Source organism: Antrostomus carolinensis, unplaced genomic scaffold (genome assembly GCF_000700745.2).
Source record: "Antrostomus carolinensis isolate BGI_N321 unplaced genomic scaffold, ASM70074v2 scaffold7825, whole genome shotgun sequence".
Lineage (NCBI taxonomy): Eukaryota > Metazoa > Chordata > Aves > Caprimulgiformes > Caprimulgidae > Antrostomus > Antrostomus carolinensis.
Genome location: NW_010314161.1, coordinates 705 through 18,859, shown reverse-complemented (window position 1 = coordinate 18,859; position 18,155 = coordinate 705). Strand labels below are relative to the sequence as shown.

At 38.6% G+C, this 18,155-nt stretch overlaps 1 protein-coding gene and 1 non-coding gene across 2 annotated transcripts; both read right to left on the bottom strand.

Moving 5' to 3' along the window:
- Nucleotides 1-219: 219 nt before the first annotated feature.
- LOC104524610 (ubiquitin-associated protein 2) lies at nucleotides 220-17,599 on the bottom strand (the record flags this gene model as incomplete). The annotated part of the gene is made up of 12 exons (XM_010167544.1): nucleotides 220-267; nucleotides 1,154-1,245; nucleotides 2,436-2,631; nucleotides 3,952-4,018; nucleotides 6,493-6,676; nucleotides 9,382-9,421; nucleotides 10,620-10,830; nucleotides 11,930-12,102; nucleotides 13,193-13,467; nucleotides 14,928-15,141; nucleotides 15,812-16,001; nucleotides 17,532-17,599. Coding segments are annotated over 12 exons (1,758 nt in total), but the record flags the coding sequence as incomplete, so codon positions are not given.
- LOC114818555 (small nucleolar RNA SNORD121A) lies at nucleotides 12,417-12,502 on the bottom strand. The gene has a single exon (XR_003766198.1). It is a non-coding gene; the product is annotated as a small nucleolar RNA SNORD121A (small nucleolar RNA).
- Nucleotides 17,600-18,155: the final 556 nt, after the last annotated feature.

Genomic DNA, 18,155 nt, shown 5'->3' with positions numbered 1-18,155 from the left:
CCGTTTACAGAATTTGCAGATGGACAAATGCATGATGGAACTTTTTCCCTTTTTTTTTATACCATCTAGAGAAACTGTTTGTGGATATTTAAAAAAACCAGAATATACAACATAAGGATAAGCTCTTAATCACCATTAAATGAACCAATTTGTGTTGCACAAATGATCAACACTGAAGATAACTTATTTAAAGTTAAATAAACCAAGTCATTTACTTACCATTGGCAGCCTGGATTGAAGCATCTGGAGATCATCATAACCATAAATCTGCTTAAAGACAGATAAAAATACAGCATCATTGTAACACTTTTCTCTGACCAGTCTGGGGCTTTAAGCAGAAGCTGACCTAGGCCCAGTCTATTTTAAAGCTGTAGAGCCATATGACACATTGTGCCACCCTGGGACACTAGCATTTTAAGGCTAGTAGAAGGAAGCATAAAATGGCTTGTCACTCTGATGTTTTTCCTTGGTGACAGCAGTCCTCTGAGAAGAGTTTGACTCCCCCATCTTCAATACTGTTTTCACAGAGGCATCACTCTAACCTGTGAAAATCTATGGGGCATTCAGATTTGGGAGTAAAAGCAATAGCCTCCCTTGCTGCAATCATTATTTCTGAGATAGCAGGATTTAAGATTTGATGACTAGGTCACAAAGCAACCTATGGTATCCCCTCGCATTCACTGTAGTACAGAAAGATGACTAGAATAAAGTTTCTGATTCAAAAAAACAGATAACCAAAAATAAGTTTGTCTGATCAGACATTAAAAAGCTATGTGCAGTCTTTCAAAGTACAATAAACAGGAGACATGGCACATTTCAACCATTACTAGAGTAAACCTATTCCAGAAACAGAAACCTGAATGAGTCTGACTTTAAGTAAAGGGCCTAAAACCCGATACCACTGAAAACCATAGCAATGTGCACGTTTATCTTCAACAGCAGCCACATCAGGTCTGTACCAACAGTTCTGCAGTTTACTATCAAGAGTAAACTCCCATTTAATATATTCCATATATTCTTCAGCATTTGCAACAAGAATTCCAGGTGCAACATGTGGCAACAGAAATGCCCTGGCATAGACAAGAGCAGATCTGGGGGGCCCGCTCGCACCAAGGGTTAAGCGATCAAGGACAGCAACAATTAAACTGCTTACTGGGTAGGCAGGCAGAAGTCCTCCAGGTCCCACAATATACTGGTTATGCAACAAGGGTGGTACACCTTGGGGCAGGTTTGGGGGAGCTTTGCCTGCAGAATCAAAACACAGACACTTTAACAAGCCTTTAGAAAAGAAAAGGCTTCAGCATTGAGACAAGATACCTCACAAGCCCTGGCAGCTGTACTGTCATAGCTTGTAAAGAGCAGAACTACACAAAACTTTGTGCTGGTTGATGAAAACGTTCAAAATACCCTGAAGAGTTTAACCATGCCTCAACAAAGGGAAAGTACAGGCTATTTAAGACTGAAAACAGTTCCATTAGCAAATAGTCTGATTTTGTCATTTACTTTGTCCAAGAGAATTACAAGGAATACAGGAACTTCTCAGTCCTCTCATAAAACACAAAATTTAGGCATTGTTCTCAGAGAGTAAATTCTCTCCTTTTCTGCTTGGGCAACCCATTTTCCCTTATTGCCAGCAATAGATTGTAAAGCACTAAACGTTGCCATACTTTTTGTGAGTGCCTTATTGCAGCTGAAAACAGCCAAGAGAAGATTGAAACAGTTTAAGTCGCCTCCATGAAGCAGTGTTAGGAAGCAGAAGAGTAAAAAAATGCACTTTGGGCAGGCACGATACAAGGTATCGGAATGAGAAACAAGAAATTATTCTTTTATAAGAAAGTTTGATCTTAATATTTACATCATTCACTTCCCTCCATAGGATTTCCTTTTAGCAGTGCAGGCTGATTAGAGAAGCAAGAGAGACTTTAGCATTGCTTCCACTTCAGTGCAAAAAGCCACCTCCCCACCTTCTCTCTCTGTGGACTCTTGTTCTGAAGTGCTATTTGCTGTGGAATGACCCAAACATCAGACACTTTTTCCCTTTCTGTAGATGTGGCAGTAGGGATGTGGCATACGATAATGACACCACACTATATTTTGATACTGCCAAAAGAATTCAAGTCACAGAGAAGACTGAAATTAAAGCTAATTGTGAACACAGCCAAGAGCTGATCACAACCTGGAATACAAACTGGGCAAATCTCCTAGCCCAAAACTTCTGAAGTCAGAATTGCTCTGGTATCTATTTATAAAACTCTTTGGAATGTGCTATATAAATGCCACATAACACTGTTAGAAATATTTCAAATACAGAAAACCAGGTGACTTTATTTTATAAGCCAGCAAATAAAGCATGCTGAAAATGCTAGTCAATAGCACGTATTTCTCAGCGTAGTTGTGGCTTCTGTCTGTCCATATGATCTGTTAATATGGCAAACCTGAAGACACTAAGGGAGCTGCCCGCGTGGTAGCAGCTGGTATAGACACACTGGTAACGCTCAGGCCAAGGCTGTTTGTAGTGTTCATACTGCTTGCCATGCTGACAATCGAAGAGGTGGTGCTAGTGGCTGAGGTTGAAGCAGTTGAAAAGGTTGTTGAGGGCTGGAGCGAAGTTGTGTTCTCAACACTAGTGTGCTAGAAAGGAGACAAAAAGAATGAGGATCACAGAGCAAATAAACCATAGTGGAAGATGCTGGGGTGAAAAAACAAAGCAAAACACAATCCTTTAAGTAACAGCAGCACATGCAAAGGATGTACATTATCTATATACCAAGCAAGCAACTTAGTTGCATGCTTGTGATTTTTGAGTATTCAAAGAAAATTATTACATTAAAGTCAAATTCAAACCACATAATTAATAAGAAAATTGTACCACAGTAACTCAAATATCACTACATTGCATTGCTTCTTGCCCTTTGCTTGTATACATCTTTAAGCTAGTACTTGTTATGTTAAACTCCTATGTTCTTCCAAAAGGCAGTATTTGTTTTCAAAATACGGGACACTGCTATCATGACTTTCTCAATGCACTTGTGGAATTTAAAAAGATTAAAACTGTAGTGTAGAGTAAATGTGGTAAACTGAAATGCAGACCATATGTATTACAGGAATATGTGAGGATAAAGGAGTTCCTGGTTTGAATCCAGCACAATACAGTGCCTTAGCTTTAAGATGATGATACTTGCAAAACAGTGTCATCAACACACAGAAGCCAAAACAACTCTGACAACAGAAAAGAAGGACATTTAGATAAATGTCTATTTTTATTTTACATATTCAGTAGGGATGAAGCATTACAAACCAAAATACAGGCATAAAGAAAAGCAGTAACCCATCTGCACACCCCAAATGGGACTGTACAGAAGTACCCCATCACAGAACAACGCAGTGTCTCCCTGAGTTTTGTTTGTGCAATCTCAGCCAGAGTAGAGTGTTCGATACCATTTGCCTTGTGATCTCAAATGCCCTGTGATCTCAAATACATGAGTGGCAACAATGCCACATGGTAAACTTGAATAAATAATCTGTCATGAGGCATTTGTCATGACATGTATCATTCCATCACCTGCATTTTGCCAGCCAACAGCTCCAGTGGAGACTGCTAACAGTTCACATTTTGTAGCAGTTTCAGACAGCCACTTCTAAACATTTTTTGTTAATACATTTGTTACATGAAGTTATTTTTTTATTCCATCCCCCCTTGCTGGCACGAAAATTTCCCCTGCAGTTGGGTGACTGGCAAGTCTCTGTAACAGCTATTTTTGATCTAGTACAAATCACACATGGTAAAGACTCTTTTTACCACTAGAGGGCTGGCAGTCCCTCTTCCCTGAGATAAGGCTCTTTGTTTTGGTTCTTACTGTACTGGGACACAATGAACTTTAAGAGAGGGACTTAATCAACAGATAAACTGACTATATGCCAAACATCTGTTGAAATGTAAATAGGACTTACTGCATGTGATGTGCTTGAAGACAACACTGAGGCAGGGGAGAGGCTGCTCTGATGACTGGAAAGGGAGCTAGAAAGAAAATGCAAAGAATTAATAAAATCCACTTTTCCTAGAATGTATATATACACACACACAGAGAGAGAAAGAAGGTAGTAAGGTATTAGTTACAGAGTAAAAATTGTAGGTGTATGTATACACTCACACAGAGTAGGATATTAAAGAAAAAACTGTCTGTAGGGGTGTGTATATATACATACCCACAGGCATATAAATGGGTGTATATATACAAACCCCTACAGGCATTTTTCCTTTAACTAATATCCTACTACCTTTTAATGAGGGAAAAAAAAAAAGTACAGAGATAACTTTTACTAATAAGAAACATCTAAAACATCATTCATTTGTATTTACCAATTTACTATATATTTAGAAAAACTATAGTTGCTTCAGGAATTACATAGCAATGACTCAGAGACACAAAGTCCAAAACCAGAGGAAGGTTCACACAACACACAGTTTGTTTCTCAATCTTTCCCTGAGCAACTGCTGCTGTCTGCCACGAGGCACAGGAATTAATTAGGTGAGGCACTACTTTGGTTTGACTCACTATGCTATTTCTCACAGTTTAACCTGCGTAAGATTAATTCAACCAACTAGAACTGGAGAGTATTTGCCCCGTAACTCTGTCAAAAGTCCCACACACTCTCAAAAGACAGGGCTCAAGAAAAACAGCAGATGAAGAGCATCTGTGAAAGCCCCAAAATTACCCATACTACTACAGAATCTGGCAGTTTAATCAAGGCCAGTTTATACCACTGCACCCCAATAAAAGTCATTTCCTCTTTCAAAAGATGAATCAGAATTAGCTGTCAGTTTTATACATGGTAAAATATGAAAATAAAGAATTCCCTACTGAAAAACATCTGCAGATAACTTTGTTTTAGGATTCAGCACCATCTTTTTTCCCCTAGCTGACCAGGCCTGTGAATGTTTGGCAGTAACAATAGCACTGGCACTCATCTGTAATATGAAGAACTTTAAATGTCTCCCTGAAGCGTGACTGAAACTGGTTCTCAAACACTTACACTAACAAAAGTTGTACCTTACATTCCAGGCCAAGAACATAACTCACAGAAAAGAATAAACACAATGAACACTGAACGAAGACAAACACAACTAAGCTGTAAAAAATACATAGTGTTTGGTGCTCAAAAAGCCCCTCCTCGTATGAAATCAGAAGCAAGACAGATCCTAACCATAAGAAATATTTTAGTATGGAAATATCCACAAGAAAATACAGCAGTTTCCATAACAAAGCTGCAGGCTAAATTATATGCCCTAATTTAAGTGCTTCTGGCAGCTCTTTGAGGTGTGGGACCAGAGTAAATATCGTCAGTTTCATAGATTCATTTTACTTCTATTCTTTAAAACTGTTCTCCATAGGCAGGAACTATAACACCACTACTTTAGGCAACAAGGAAAGAAATACTTCAGTCCAACATATAGTTTTAAACCACTACCTTGCCTACTCTCCCCTGCTCTTCTAATAAAGCTTAATTCACCACCTACAATGGTAGAGGCACAGACAAGAGCCACCAGCACAACCAAGTCAGACATGCTTGGAATTCAGGCATCACCTTTTCATGGCACATGGTATCTGCCCAACAGCATCAACCCTCCAACTAAAATTTCTACCAACGTACACAGCTTTTCAGCAAACAACTGTGGGGAGATAATGTTGCTAATGTGAATGGAGTAATTCTTGTTATTTCACATATTTACCATTTTATTCAACAGAAAACACTAGCCTATTAAAAGAGAATCAACCGTGTCCTAGCTGTGAAATAGGAAGAGAAACCTGATATCCCACATTTCCTGCATTAACAAATACAGTACAAAGGTGAGTATTAAAAATATAACTCAACCACTATAGACTCAGGATGTCACCTGCATGCTGATGAAGCTCAAGTAACAAGAACTGAGAAAATCAGTTAGTGCAAACGAGTTAAGCTGTGCTGAATGCACTTCCAGCAACACTAATCTGATATTTCAAAGTGTCTTAAGGAAATCTCTTAGAAAAAGAAAACACACACACTTTCCCTGTGGAATTATCTCTGTTTTTTAATTTTTAAAAATACAAACACAAATTAAACTACATTTCAAAATTAGTCAGGAAGTAAACTGTTAAGGAATGATTTCAAGCATATGATACTAAACAAACAGCAGGCACCGTGGACAAAGCAGGAGAAACAAACTGGGGGAATGAATTCAGCTAATTTAGCTGGCATGATTGAAGCAACAGCTCCCTGAAACACAAAGTTGACTATATACCATGAAAATTTGAGGGCAACAGCTGGTCTATCATTTAGAGGCAGCCCAGAGCTCATACTTCGCATCCTGTTCTCTTCTAAATCTCTCTCCTAATTCTAGTTAATGTCAGAAAAGGGGCCCCTCATGTCTGACAGCACCACAGGCAATCACCCTTATGTTTGCCCTTTCCCCAAAACTGAACCCATTTTAGTTCATCACAACTCCTACTGTACCTGCTTAACTGGGAGAGTGAGCTGCTGGCCAAATCGCTGGGCTGAGGCAAGCTGGGCAATGCTGCTGCGTGCTGCGATGCTGAAGGCAGAAGCGAAGCAGTGGTGGATACCACACTAGGCAGTGAACCAGCAGAAGGTATTGAGGGAGAAGGCTCTGTCTTAGGCGCTGGAACTGATGAAGTAGCTGCAACAAGTTAAAAAGAGGTATTCAAAGACAATTCCAGCATACCTGACATCCCAACATGGATCCAGAACACAGCAGCAGTCTCCTCTTAGTTTACAAAAAACTGACCATTAAGAACCAGTAAGAGAATCAAGCTATTAAGGAAAATTAAAACAGCAACAACTATAATTTTTTCCCTTTAAGCTCTTCACCTACAATAGATTTATAATTTTCACTGCTACATGTGCAGTAAACCACAGTCTTCTGCACCTCCTTCTCCCACTATCTGTACTACTAACTTTTGCTCACAAGTCAATCCTCATTCTAAAATTCCTTGCAACTGGTTCCACAAACAAAAGTAATTTGTGCTTTTCAAGGCACTGTACAAATTTACTTTTCCCTACAGCTCTGCTTCTTCATTCCAACCTACACAACACCTTTAATGATTGAGAGAGATCACTGGAGTACAAGGGCACGTATAACATCAGTTTGGAGTAGTCGGTCAAATATGTAATGCAGTAGAAAAGAAAACTACAATAAAAGGCCACAACTGAGCACAGCATTAAGCATTTTAACCGGCTAAAGGGTTGTCAAATATTGATTTACTTCACATGATCTAGGTAACAAAAAGTGCTTAGCTTTAATATTACTTTTTAGGCTAAACAGAGTAAAACTTGTTTTCCACAGATGTGCCTTTTGAAAGGATCACTACACTGTAATAAGACACTGAACAACTGCACTGCCCAAAATAATTCCTTGATGTTACTACAGTTATCTCTTGTCCTGCAAAGATAATATAAAGAATTAGAGGCACTTGTCCACCCACAAAAATCGGAGAGTTGAGCCCTGCCTTCTGTTGGGCCATGCTTCCATACCACTCCAGAGACCACTACTAGTGGATCATCTCTAACTTGCAGTGCACGTCAAGACAGTTTTAGAATGGTCACCAAACAAAAGTCAGATGCACACTTGGAAGTTACACATCACAATTTGTTCACATTATTGGTTTAATTCCTCACTAAACGACCCAAGTCAGGTCAGGTTGTTGGACTGGGCGCTAAGCAAACAGAAATCAAGAGGTCTTGGCCTTGGCAATGAGTATGAGGGTAACTGACAACAGAGAAGGAAATTCAAGTAACAAACAGAAACAGCTAAGAAGGCAGGAACTATATCACTTGATACCTCCTTGCAAGATTCATATAAAAATAAGTAAATATTTACAACTCTAAATACATTTAGAGCAGGGTTCCCTTCTTGAAGTAAAAGTAGATGTCCTCAATACAAGGGACAGAATCACCATCTTCAATAAGACCCCTTACAAGATGCCTGAACACAATGTGGAAGACAAAGAAAACGAGGAGACAGTATGACGGTCAGAACTGTAACAGACCAGTCATGCTTTGAACTAAAAGTTTAGGAAGCCTGAGATCTGCACATTAAAGGACAACAACAGCAATGATGAGAAATGAACAATTAAAAATATCACCAGCACATACAGAAGGGAAAAGGTCAGTACTTTCAAAAATTAAGAGAGAATTTCAAAATAGTCTGGACGTATGAAATAGATACGTGGAAGAAGAGTGATTCCAGTTTATGTGCCTGAGATGCAGAAAAAAACAGAAGTGTTCTCAAAAGAGAACTGTCATAGGAAAAGGGACTAATAAAGCTGTTGCAGAATAATTACAAAAATACCAGGAATTCTCAGATCTTTGTTTTCCATAGCAAAAAGACAAGTCCTGTAGTGAATTTCATAAATCATTTATTAATTCTGTAAACAAGAGTAAGAAAGTTTTCCACTTGAAACTTATCTCCTGCCTCATTTAAATTGGCACTAACAAAACACTGTTTACAGGTCTGAATACTCAACTTGTTTCTATTCAGAAGTATTAAAAAAAAAGTTGTCCCACTAATAACCTACCTGGAGAGATGTTTAAGAGGAGCACAGACCTAAAATTGAAGTGTTGGAATTCCAAAATACGTTAATTCACACTGCTGCCCTTTGAAAACTTCCACAGAGCAGTGCATAAAAGGTCAGAAAAGTGAACATTATACTTTTTAACTAATTTAACTCCAGGAAAAGAACTGTAGGGGTGCTACAAGTAAAATATCATACTAGAAACAGGCCAAGATGAAGGTAACAGTCATGCCTGCGTCAGAGTCTGTACTGTGTTACTATTACTCCACTGCAAGGCAATGAGTTCCTCGGCAGAGGGAGCATGTTTGTCACCCTGAATCACCAGTGACAGGTAACAGAGCACAGGTAGCACTACACCCAGTGAGGGTACATTCCAAGAATGTAACTTTGTTTCATTACAGCTAAAAGCTACTTGAAGCTTCTCAACTGAAAATTGGAAGAATTGCTAAAAAAAAATAAAAATAAGAATAAAAATAAGATTCAATTAATCTTTTATTTCATTTTACTTTTACATTAAATAATTTTTGGTAGGTAAATTCAAAAGGTGAAGCAGCAGCAAAGCAGCTTCTCTAATTCTAAAACAGCTTAGATTTGTAGATTTAATAAGGTTGCTTTCATACTTCAGTTTTAGTCAAGAAGCAAGCAATGTATCCTATCCAAGTACAAAATAAACAAAAATGGGTCAGCCAAAAATGAGTCAGGGAGAACAATATAAAACCTTAAACCAGATGTCGTTGCTACACTTGTGCGCACAGCACGTAGTAAGGAAAGATCAGAAAGTCCTGTGCACAACCAAGCTTTGTAAACTTACTGTCAAGAGTTGCCTGTGTTCTAACACTGCTGTGTCCGTTCTGTAAACAAAGGAGAATTGAATGAATAAAGCAATCTTAGAGGTATATTAAATTTTCAGACTGAATCACACATTGAACATGCTTCATGCAAAATTCTATATTCATTCTAAATTGAAAGACAAAAAGGGCATAAAATTAACTTTATACTGCCTTTAACAAAACTGCATAATAGCTGTCTCAAGTGCAAGGTGCCCTGAAAATACAGAATCCCAAACACTGCCCATACTACACCCAGCAGCAGGAAACCTTCCCATGTACTCTATATAACATAAACTTCAGGCTCACACCAATATGAAAGAAAGAATTGCATCAACATATAGGAAATGGTTGTGCTTTTGATCTAATGCAACTCACAATTTTAACTATCCAAGTTACACAGAGACGCCAATTTTTTTCCATTGAAAGATAAGACTTGAGAAGCACCAGTTGTTTTTTGGATAACGCTGGAGTACAGAAGTGGATAGTCTATGCTTGATCCTCACCAGTACATACGAGCTAGTGCAGAAGACAAGTGTGACTGAGCCATTACGTAACAAAGGCCAGAAGTAAATAAACTTACAAACTCTCACATGTTCCTTTAACATTTAACAAATTAAATTCTCTTAAAACAAACCCACATTCCACATACAAAGAGAGTAGGTGCTTTTGAATCTCCCAAGAGAGATTCTCTCTGTCCTAGATTAGACCTCTCCCTATGTTTTTTAAAATAAAATATGAAACTAATTGCCACTGCTGTTTAAATCCAACAAATGAGTAATGCTGGAAAGGCAAAAACTAGTTTGGGATCCATTTGCTAGGTACCTTATAAATTTAATAAATAACATTCTTTTGGATAAAAACTGTCAAGTTGTGGCAAAACACCATGACTAATATTTACATACAGAGATAGTTCCTTTTTTAAAAGCTAAGCTTCAGGGAAAGAAACACAAGTAGAATGTTGTGTGTTTTTAAGAAAAAAGGTCAAACAGCAATTTAAGACGTCAGAATCCATAAAATCAGAGGCTCTAATATCCCAAATACAGTATGGCCAGAAATGGCTACCAAATAAGAAAAGCAAAAACAAGTAACAAGGTGAGTTTGGGAATCAAAAAAAACCACTTGGCTTGGTTAAAAATATTAACAGAGCAGAGTAATACAAGTCTAACATGGATAAGAATATTTCACCTTTTACGAGACCTTGTTTCTGAAATTCACTCACCGTAACTGCAACAGGGGTTGGTTCAGATGGAGCCATGGAGCTTTGGTACGCTATCCTACTATGCACAGAAGTCTGGTCATAGGAGGAAGTTGTTGTTACTGGGCTAGTGCTCTGGGATGAGCAGCTCAGACTGGAAGAGGTGATGGCAGAGGTTGTGTAGGTGGACTCCTGTACTGTGTTGGATATTGGCAAAGAGGTATTCAAGGGATCACTGCAAAAAGTAAAAATTACTTATCATCTTGGTAAATGACATCCCAACACCTTTGTGAAAATATCAGCTCCTATACAGTTGTCTTGAACTACCTTAAACATGCATTCTTTATACCAGAAATATCTAATCATGAAAAAAAAACCTAATTTTACTTTCATCCTCAGTTATCACTGCTTCAAAACCATCAGCTGTACTAAGCACCATTCACCTTCCTCCTGACAGCTCAACCAAAACAACCCTTTGCACACAAGCACTTCTCAAATCTTGTTATTTCCACCTTCTCAAGGATAAATTAATTATCTTAATCTCTCTTTTTTTATTTATCCATTAAGGCTGGTACATGATGAGAAACACCTAGTCTCTTTTTACAACATAATTCTAACGTTACAGTAGCAGTCTAACAGAATAAACTATGTAAAGAGGAAAAAACACTTTCAAACATGCAGGAGTGTTTTACTTTCTAAATAGCTTAAATCATTTATAGAACTAGAAATTAATGTGAAAGTTCATTTTTAGTATTTCTGAATTAACTTCAAGAAGCTTTTTACCTAAGACAATTTTTGAATGAATAAGGAAGAAAAAAATGGGTTACTGGTACACTGGCATTTTCATTGGCTATTTTAGCATTTCAGTAAGTGCTTCTGCATACTGAAAGCCTGGCTTCTTTTCTCATCCCATAAGAGCTCCTGATCTGTAACCTGGTGTCAACCTACTAACACACATATATGGTACAAGGATCATCTCTCCTGGATCAAAAGCAGAAAAATTTGGGTTGCAAGGAATAAACCCTCAAATGGATTTGAAAATCAGGACAATTAAATGTGAGAAAGCAATTCTACAAAGTGCAGCTTATAAGGTTATTTAAATTCATGTCACTTCCAACTTCCCATCGACCCATCCAGGGAGATTTTGATGGTCATTAGAGAAGAAATTTCTCCTTTAAGATGCCATCCACAGAAAACACTTCGCCCTACAAGTCCCTTTATTTCCCCCTCCCATTACATGGTAACTGTGTCTTGATGTTTTTGGCACAAACTTGAACTCCCCCCCCCCCAAAAAAGAGGACATGTAAGAATGCACAAGAGGAACTCACACATACTTTATAGATTTTGAGTACAAGCTATTGTTGGTCGCCTGGCTGGTATTCTCACTGATTGAAGATGATCCAAAATCTGGTAGTGCGGGCTCTGATCCAAACTCCAAAGCTCCAAACTGAACATTTAACCCTGTCACATCTGCTGATCCAGGCATCTCCACTGCAGAGGCAGGAATCTTAAAGGAGGAAATAAAAGGCATAATTCCTTTGCATGTCTATTTGTATTAAACGTATCAGTGAGAGACACCCTCTCCGCCCTTAACTACAGTCTTCTTCAGTCACTGCCTCAAGCTTTGCTGTTAACTAGATCTGTGACAACTCCCCAGTTTATATCACATAAATTAACTACCTTCTTGTAACCTGAAATTAATTCATTGATTCTGTGCCCTGATCTGCAGCTGAAAGAGTAAGTCATGCTGTTCTACAATATCAAAGTGCCATCCATGTCCATCTCTCTTCAGCAAAAATTCATCCTGTGGCTACTAAGTCAATCAAAAAATCACTCAGCAACAGTCATTTTCCACACAGAGCAATCAGGTATGTGCCTGGAAAAGACAGTATCACTGTATTTTGGACCCAAGAACTATCCAGCTTAGAATTTCCTGCTTTATAAACAAGAAATACACCATGGACCTTGCTCTCCTTCTCCGCAGCAACTTATATATAGAATCATAGAATCATTTTGCTTGAAAAAGACCTTTAAGATCAAGTCCAATCGTTAACCCAGCGCTGCCAAGTCTACCACTAAACCACGTCCCTGTGCACAACATCTACCCATCTTCTAAATAAATCCAGGGATGGGAACTCCACCACTGCCCTGGACAGACTCTTCGGTGATATCCAAATTAAACTTCCCTTGGCTCAACTTGAGGCCATTTCCTCTTGTCCTGTCACCTGTCCCTTGGTTGAGCAGACCCCCCCCCACCTCCCTCCTCCCTCCTTTCAGGCAGTTGTAGAGAGCCATGAGGTCTCCCCTCAGCCTCCTTTTCTCCAGGCTCAACAACCCCAGTTCCCTCAGCCATGAACTCACCCCTCTTGTGCTCCAGACCCTTCCCCAGCTCCATTGCCCTTCTCTGGACATGCTCCAGCACCTCCATGTCCTTCTTGGAGTGAGGGTCCCAAAACTGAACACAGGACTCAAGGTGTGGCCTCACCAGTGCCCAGTACGATGGCTGCCCTACTCCTGCTGGCCACACTATTTTTCACAAAAGCTTTTGTATGCTTTTAGATTTACTAAGGGTCCTTAGCCACCACTCAATTACCCACCTTGGATGCTGGAGTTATCCTCCGTTTTGGTGGTTTTATCTGCTTCTGCTGGGTTTGATGTGCAGTCACTGCCTGGTTATCCATAGACACAGTGGGGAGCTGTAACATTTTGCTAACAGCTGTAGAGGTGTCTACTGGCGATGGCTCTCGGAGTTTCACTTGGGAGGAGAAGGACTCCAAGCCAGGAGGAGGAACAGGGATTGCCTGCGTTTGTTGTTGCTGTCGCTGGGTCAGCTGGCTCAGAACTGGGGATGGCTCAGGCTGGGATTTAAAGTCTGGTGAGCATTGGGAAAAAGAAGTATCAAAATTAAAGCACTGAACTTTGTTCTTCACGCTTCTACTCTGCATTAAAGATCTGGGTGACCTGACATACTCAACAGCTATGATTTTATAGCGTGTGCAAGTCTCTTTGAGACATCACACAAGTTTCACATTGAACACCACCACTGCAATAATAAGGTCAACATTTGATATCCTCTAAATAAACAGCTGTGGGCAAGCATTACTTAGCTTTCTTCAAAAATATGAAAACAAACCTATATATGCAGTCACATAATATTATCATACATTAAGACTCAAAAACAGTTACAGATTATTTTAAACAAACACAGCAAGCTTCACTGCAATTAACTGTGGTGATAAATTGTGATTATTTCCAAGGGGTCTGGAGTTGCAATCTATAGGTATTATGAATTAGAATTTCCTTCCCCTACAAAGGAGAAGATTTTCAACACAAATAGGAAGTCATCCACCATCTCAATCTGGCTGAAAGTCAAGAGATGCTGGACACTGACAGTTTTACTCCAAATCTTCCCCTTTCGTATACTTCAGATGTTGAAAGCCAGGCAGTGGCTCAGAGCACTGGTCAACAGTCGTAAGAGATCCACAGCATTTGGAAAGTGGAGGGTTTTTAATTCAGTTGGTAAAGTGCACTAGAAAGCAGCTTAAAATGTATGTAAATGTTTGGTTTTTTTTTCAGAATTGCTGTGTGTAAAAGATTATAACTGCTACCAAATTGGCCACTTATCTATCTGGAACATATACACATACACACAAGATAGACACAGAAGCTATTCCTCTTCACTGTGAGAATACTGCTAGGGACTACACTGCAAAAAACAAGCTTATGTAATTTTCACTTCCTAATTTTACTCAATTAAATGAAAAATCCATACAATTATGAATAGACAAAACGGGTAACCTGCATCAGCACACAGTTTTTTAGGGAAAGAACACTGAAATGTGACTGCAATATGCATCACAAAGAAATTATACAGTACTGATTCAAAATTCATGTAATGGTTAGAAGAGAAAAAATTGGTGTGGGAAGACAAAATATGGTACAATCTTATACTCAGCTAGAACCAGCACAGACACAATTGAAACAAGTATTTTCCAGGATATGTTGAGAAACAAAGTCACATCAAAGTTCCACTTGAATATTCAAGTACATTTAAATCAAAGACATAATTACATGAAGGCTCCATAACTTCTAAAGCTGCAATGACATTTACGGATGGGGTTAAGCTTATCAAAACTTAGTTTGTGGTAAACTCTGAATATCTATCACTAAGTAAGTGTAATTCTTACAGCATTGTAACCAACTGTATTACTAGGATTACTGGCTTGGGGTTTTTTTTTAAGTCTTTCATTAAGGCCATTTTAACCTATCATGGCCATTAAGAAATCTTATGGGCCAACAGAAAGAGAGAGAAAGCTTAGTCAAAACACTTACCAAACTGACTAAGGACCGAGGACTGAGTAATGGGTGGTTTTAGATCCCAGGATGATGAGTTAGCTGTGGTAGTGGTGGTAGAGCTACTGTTGTTTTGTTGAGAGGTAAACTGACCCAATCCTGGTGATTTCAATTGGTCTAAGATTTGGGATCCAGTAGAGTTTGCCAATTTAGAGGATCCGAGCTCTCCAAAGCCAGAACAAAGAACTGCAGACTACCAAAAGACAAAAATGAAGGAGTGGAATTAGGTATTTAATTAATAATTTGAACATAACCATAAGGTCAATGCCTACAGCTGCTATTTGGCAGCAACTAAAACCTCTTCTGCCCTAGATTACTAATAAATGACCAATAAAAAATTCAGCAGTTGTAGCGTATGGCCAGATCTCCTCTGGTTATCACTGACACCACTTCCACTACTGTGACTGCAACAGTACTGATTTACTTGAATCCATGCATCATAAAATAGCATATATTTCCTAATAGTTGAACTGATTTTCAGAGAAGTGCTCAATTTCAAGCCCTCACAATTGACTTAGAAATAGTCAAATTTCCAGAAAAAGCAGTCAGGTATGTGCTTGGAAATAACATGTCATAGTTTTCTGGCATACAGCTCTTCACTATAAACAATTTCATCCTAAATCAGCATGTAGTAAACACATCTGCTCTCTACTCAAAAAATAAGTATTTAATGTAAAGTGATAAATTACTACTCAGTAAAACCAGAAAAAAAGTAAAACTTTTTATGTGTGTGTGAATGGAGCATTTGCAGCTTGAATTTTACAAATACTGACACATCTCCTGAAATAACCAGCACTGCAAAAATTGTTTAACCTGAAATATTTACTCATGAAGAGCATTTAGAAAGCATAAAATAATTTTACCAGACTTTGAGGAGAATAAGAGTTTACAGCACTGGAGCTGCCAGTTCCTGATGCCATCTGGGTGCTGTGCTGAGAATTTGTGAAGACTAGGGCTTGGCCAAAGGCCTGCTGCTGGGGAGCCTCAAACGAGTTGCCTTCTGTCTCCTGGGCAGAAGTCACAGGCTTTTGAAGCAGTGTTACCAAATCAATGCTGTAAAAAAAAAAAAAAATAAAAAAAATAAAATAATAATTTTTAAAAAAGCAGAATTTGGCTGGAATGAACATGATGATTATGTTGTGGCTGAAAAAAGCACTAACAATAGTAAGGCTGCCATATCAGCAACAGAATTACTACTGATTAACAAGTCTCTTCAAATATTGCTTGTCTGCCACACAAAAGAAGGTAGAATAAGGGGTTTTGCCAGAAAGTAATATTCTGCAAGGTGAAACTTCCCACTACAGTTAGAATATAAATCTTTGCACTTTTTTCAAACATTATCAAGTTTAAAACATCTTTTATCACATAAATAGCCTATATAATTATATAACCAAGTAACCAGAGACAAGTAATAGAAGATACATTTTGTTTGAGAGGATCCTGCCTGCAAGCTCATTACATATATTGATAATGCACATTCTCTACACATTGTGCCACCCCTTTAAAAAGGGATCAAAGTCCTACTTCTGTATAGGATGGGTGTGAGGACAGTAAAGAATAAAGTCACACATACAGCGACTGAGTGAATATGTGATGACATGGAAGTTGTAAGAGCATCAGAAATAAAAGCTAGTTTTCTCAGATAGTAGGCACATATCCAAAATTACCACACACACATGAGCAGGATGAGAAACATGAATTTTCTTATACTTAGCATGACTTACTAACCCCTACCCACATGCTTAGCACAGGTTTATCAAAAGAAAAGCAAAGCATTCAGACAATAAAAGAAATCCATTCAAAAACTTCTGACTTAAATTTATTCTAAATATACTGCAGGCTTGGGCTGAAAAGCTGCTTCCAGCACTTTCATTAGTATAGATTTCTTAATGCCAAAAACCTTTGTTACAGCAAGTAAAAAAAAAAATGAAACCAAAACCACCCTGAAGTCTTCATCACACAACTTTAACACGTTCCCCAGGGATGTGAGGCTAACGCAGGAAACTGATTCCAGAACATCATCACTCAGGCATTTGGTAAAGACAAAGGCAAACAAAGGAAGGCAGCAACTGCCATATTTTTGGTTCTCTATCCAAACTCTATATTAACAGCTAAGGCAAATAATCGTACTGCTTATGAGGCAATTCACCTCCTTGCCAGTGCAAGCTTTTCTGTTAACACATCTGTCAAAGCACTACATTCTGAACACTTCCTGCATCTACAGGGGCAGGTTTATCATCTTCTGGACAGCAAAGCCTGAGCTTCCTTTTCAACAGCAGAAAACTTTTCTTCCCAGCTACTTTTGTCTCTGACTTAAAGCAGCTTTTGTGCAAAAGACAGAGTCTTCTCAGTATTACGCTTGTGGATTTGGTAAATTTGGCTCCACTTCCATAGTCAACAATAGGTAACACAGGAACCCACAAAACCAACCATTTGCAAACAAGGCTCTTGCAATTTTGAAATTAGCTTGACCAATCTCTGGCCAGGGCTGCCCTGCGTCTTATTCAACATTTCACACCTGCAAGCTAATATTGCTTCATCAAGCAAAAGGTTTTTAAGGTAAAACTTGGAAGATGAGCTTACCTTTGCCCGGGAGTCACATGGTTCTCAGCTGGAACAGAGGAAGCAGTGAAGACTTTTGTTTCAGAAAGCTGAAAAGGAGAGACAAGTAAGAAAGGGATTTTAATCATACACATGCTCACACTTCACTGCTGCAATATGTGCAGAAACTTGATCATGGTCATGCACTTGCAAGATAAAAGTAAGTCAAACTACCATTCAAACAGTTATGCTGCAGCTCTGCTTAAAATGACAAAAAAACGTTGTCAAACTTCAGCAAAGGTCTTCTCCACAGAATCAAGTACCAATTTAATTAAAGTGTTAGGAAATTTGATCTACTGAACACACACAATGATGTATATCAATGTAACTACATCAGCCTGGGCAATAGTTTAACTGAAAAATACACCAGTAGAAAGTAATTAACATGACAGCTGGTATACCATCAGTGTAAAGATACCGTGGGCAGACATAATTTAGGACTCCACAGAGCAGCTCTGAAATCTTGTTGCAGAGGTCTAACACACTGCACCATTACATCTCATTTTATATATCCCTGTGTTTTACATTTCAGCTCACAACACCAGTGGAAGCAAGTTTGCACTCAGGGAGATACAGTGAACCAGCATTCATGGTTCCTTCTCAGCA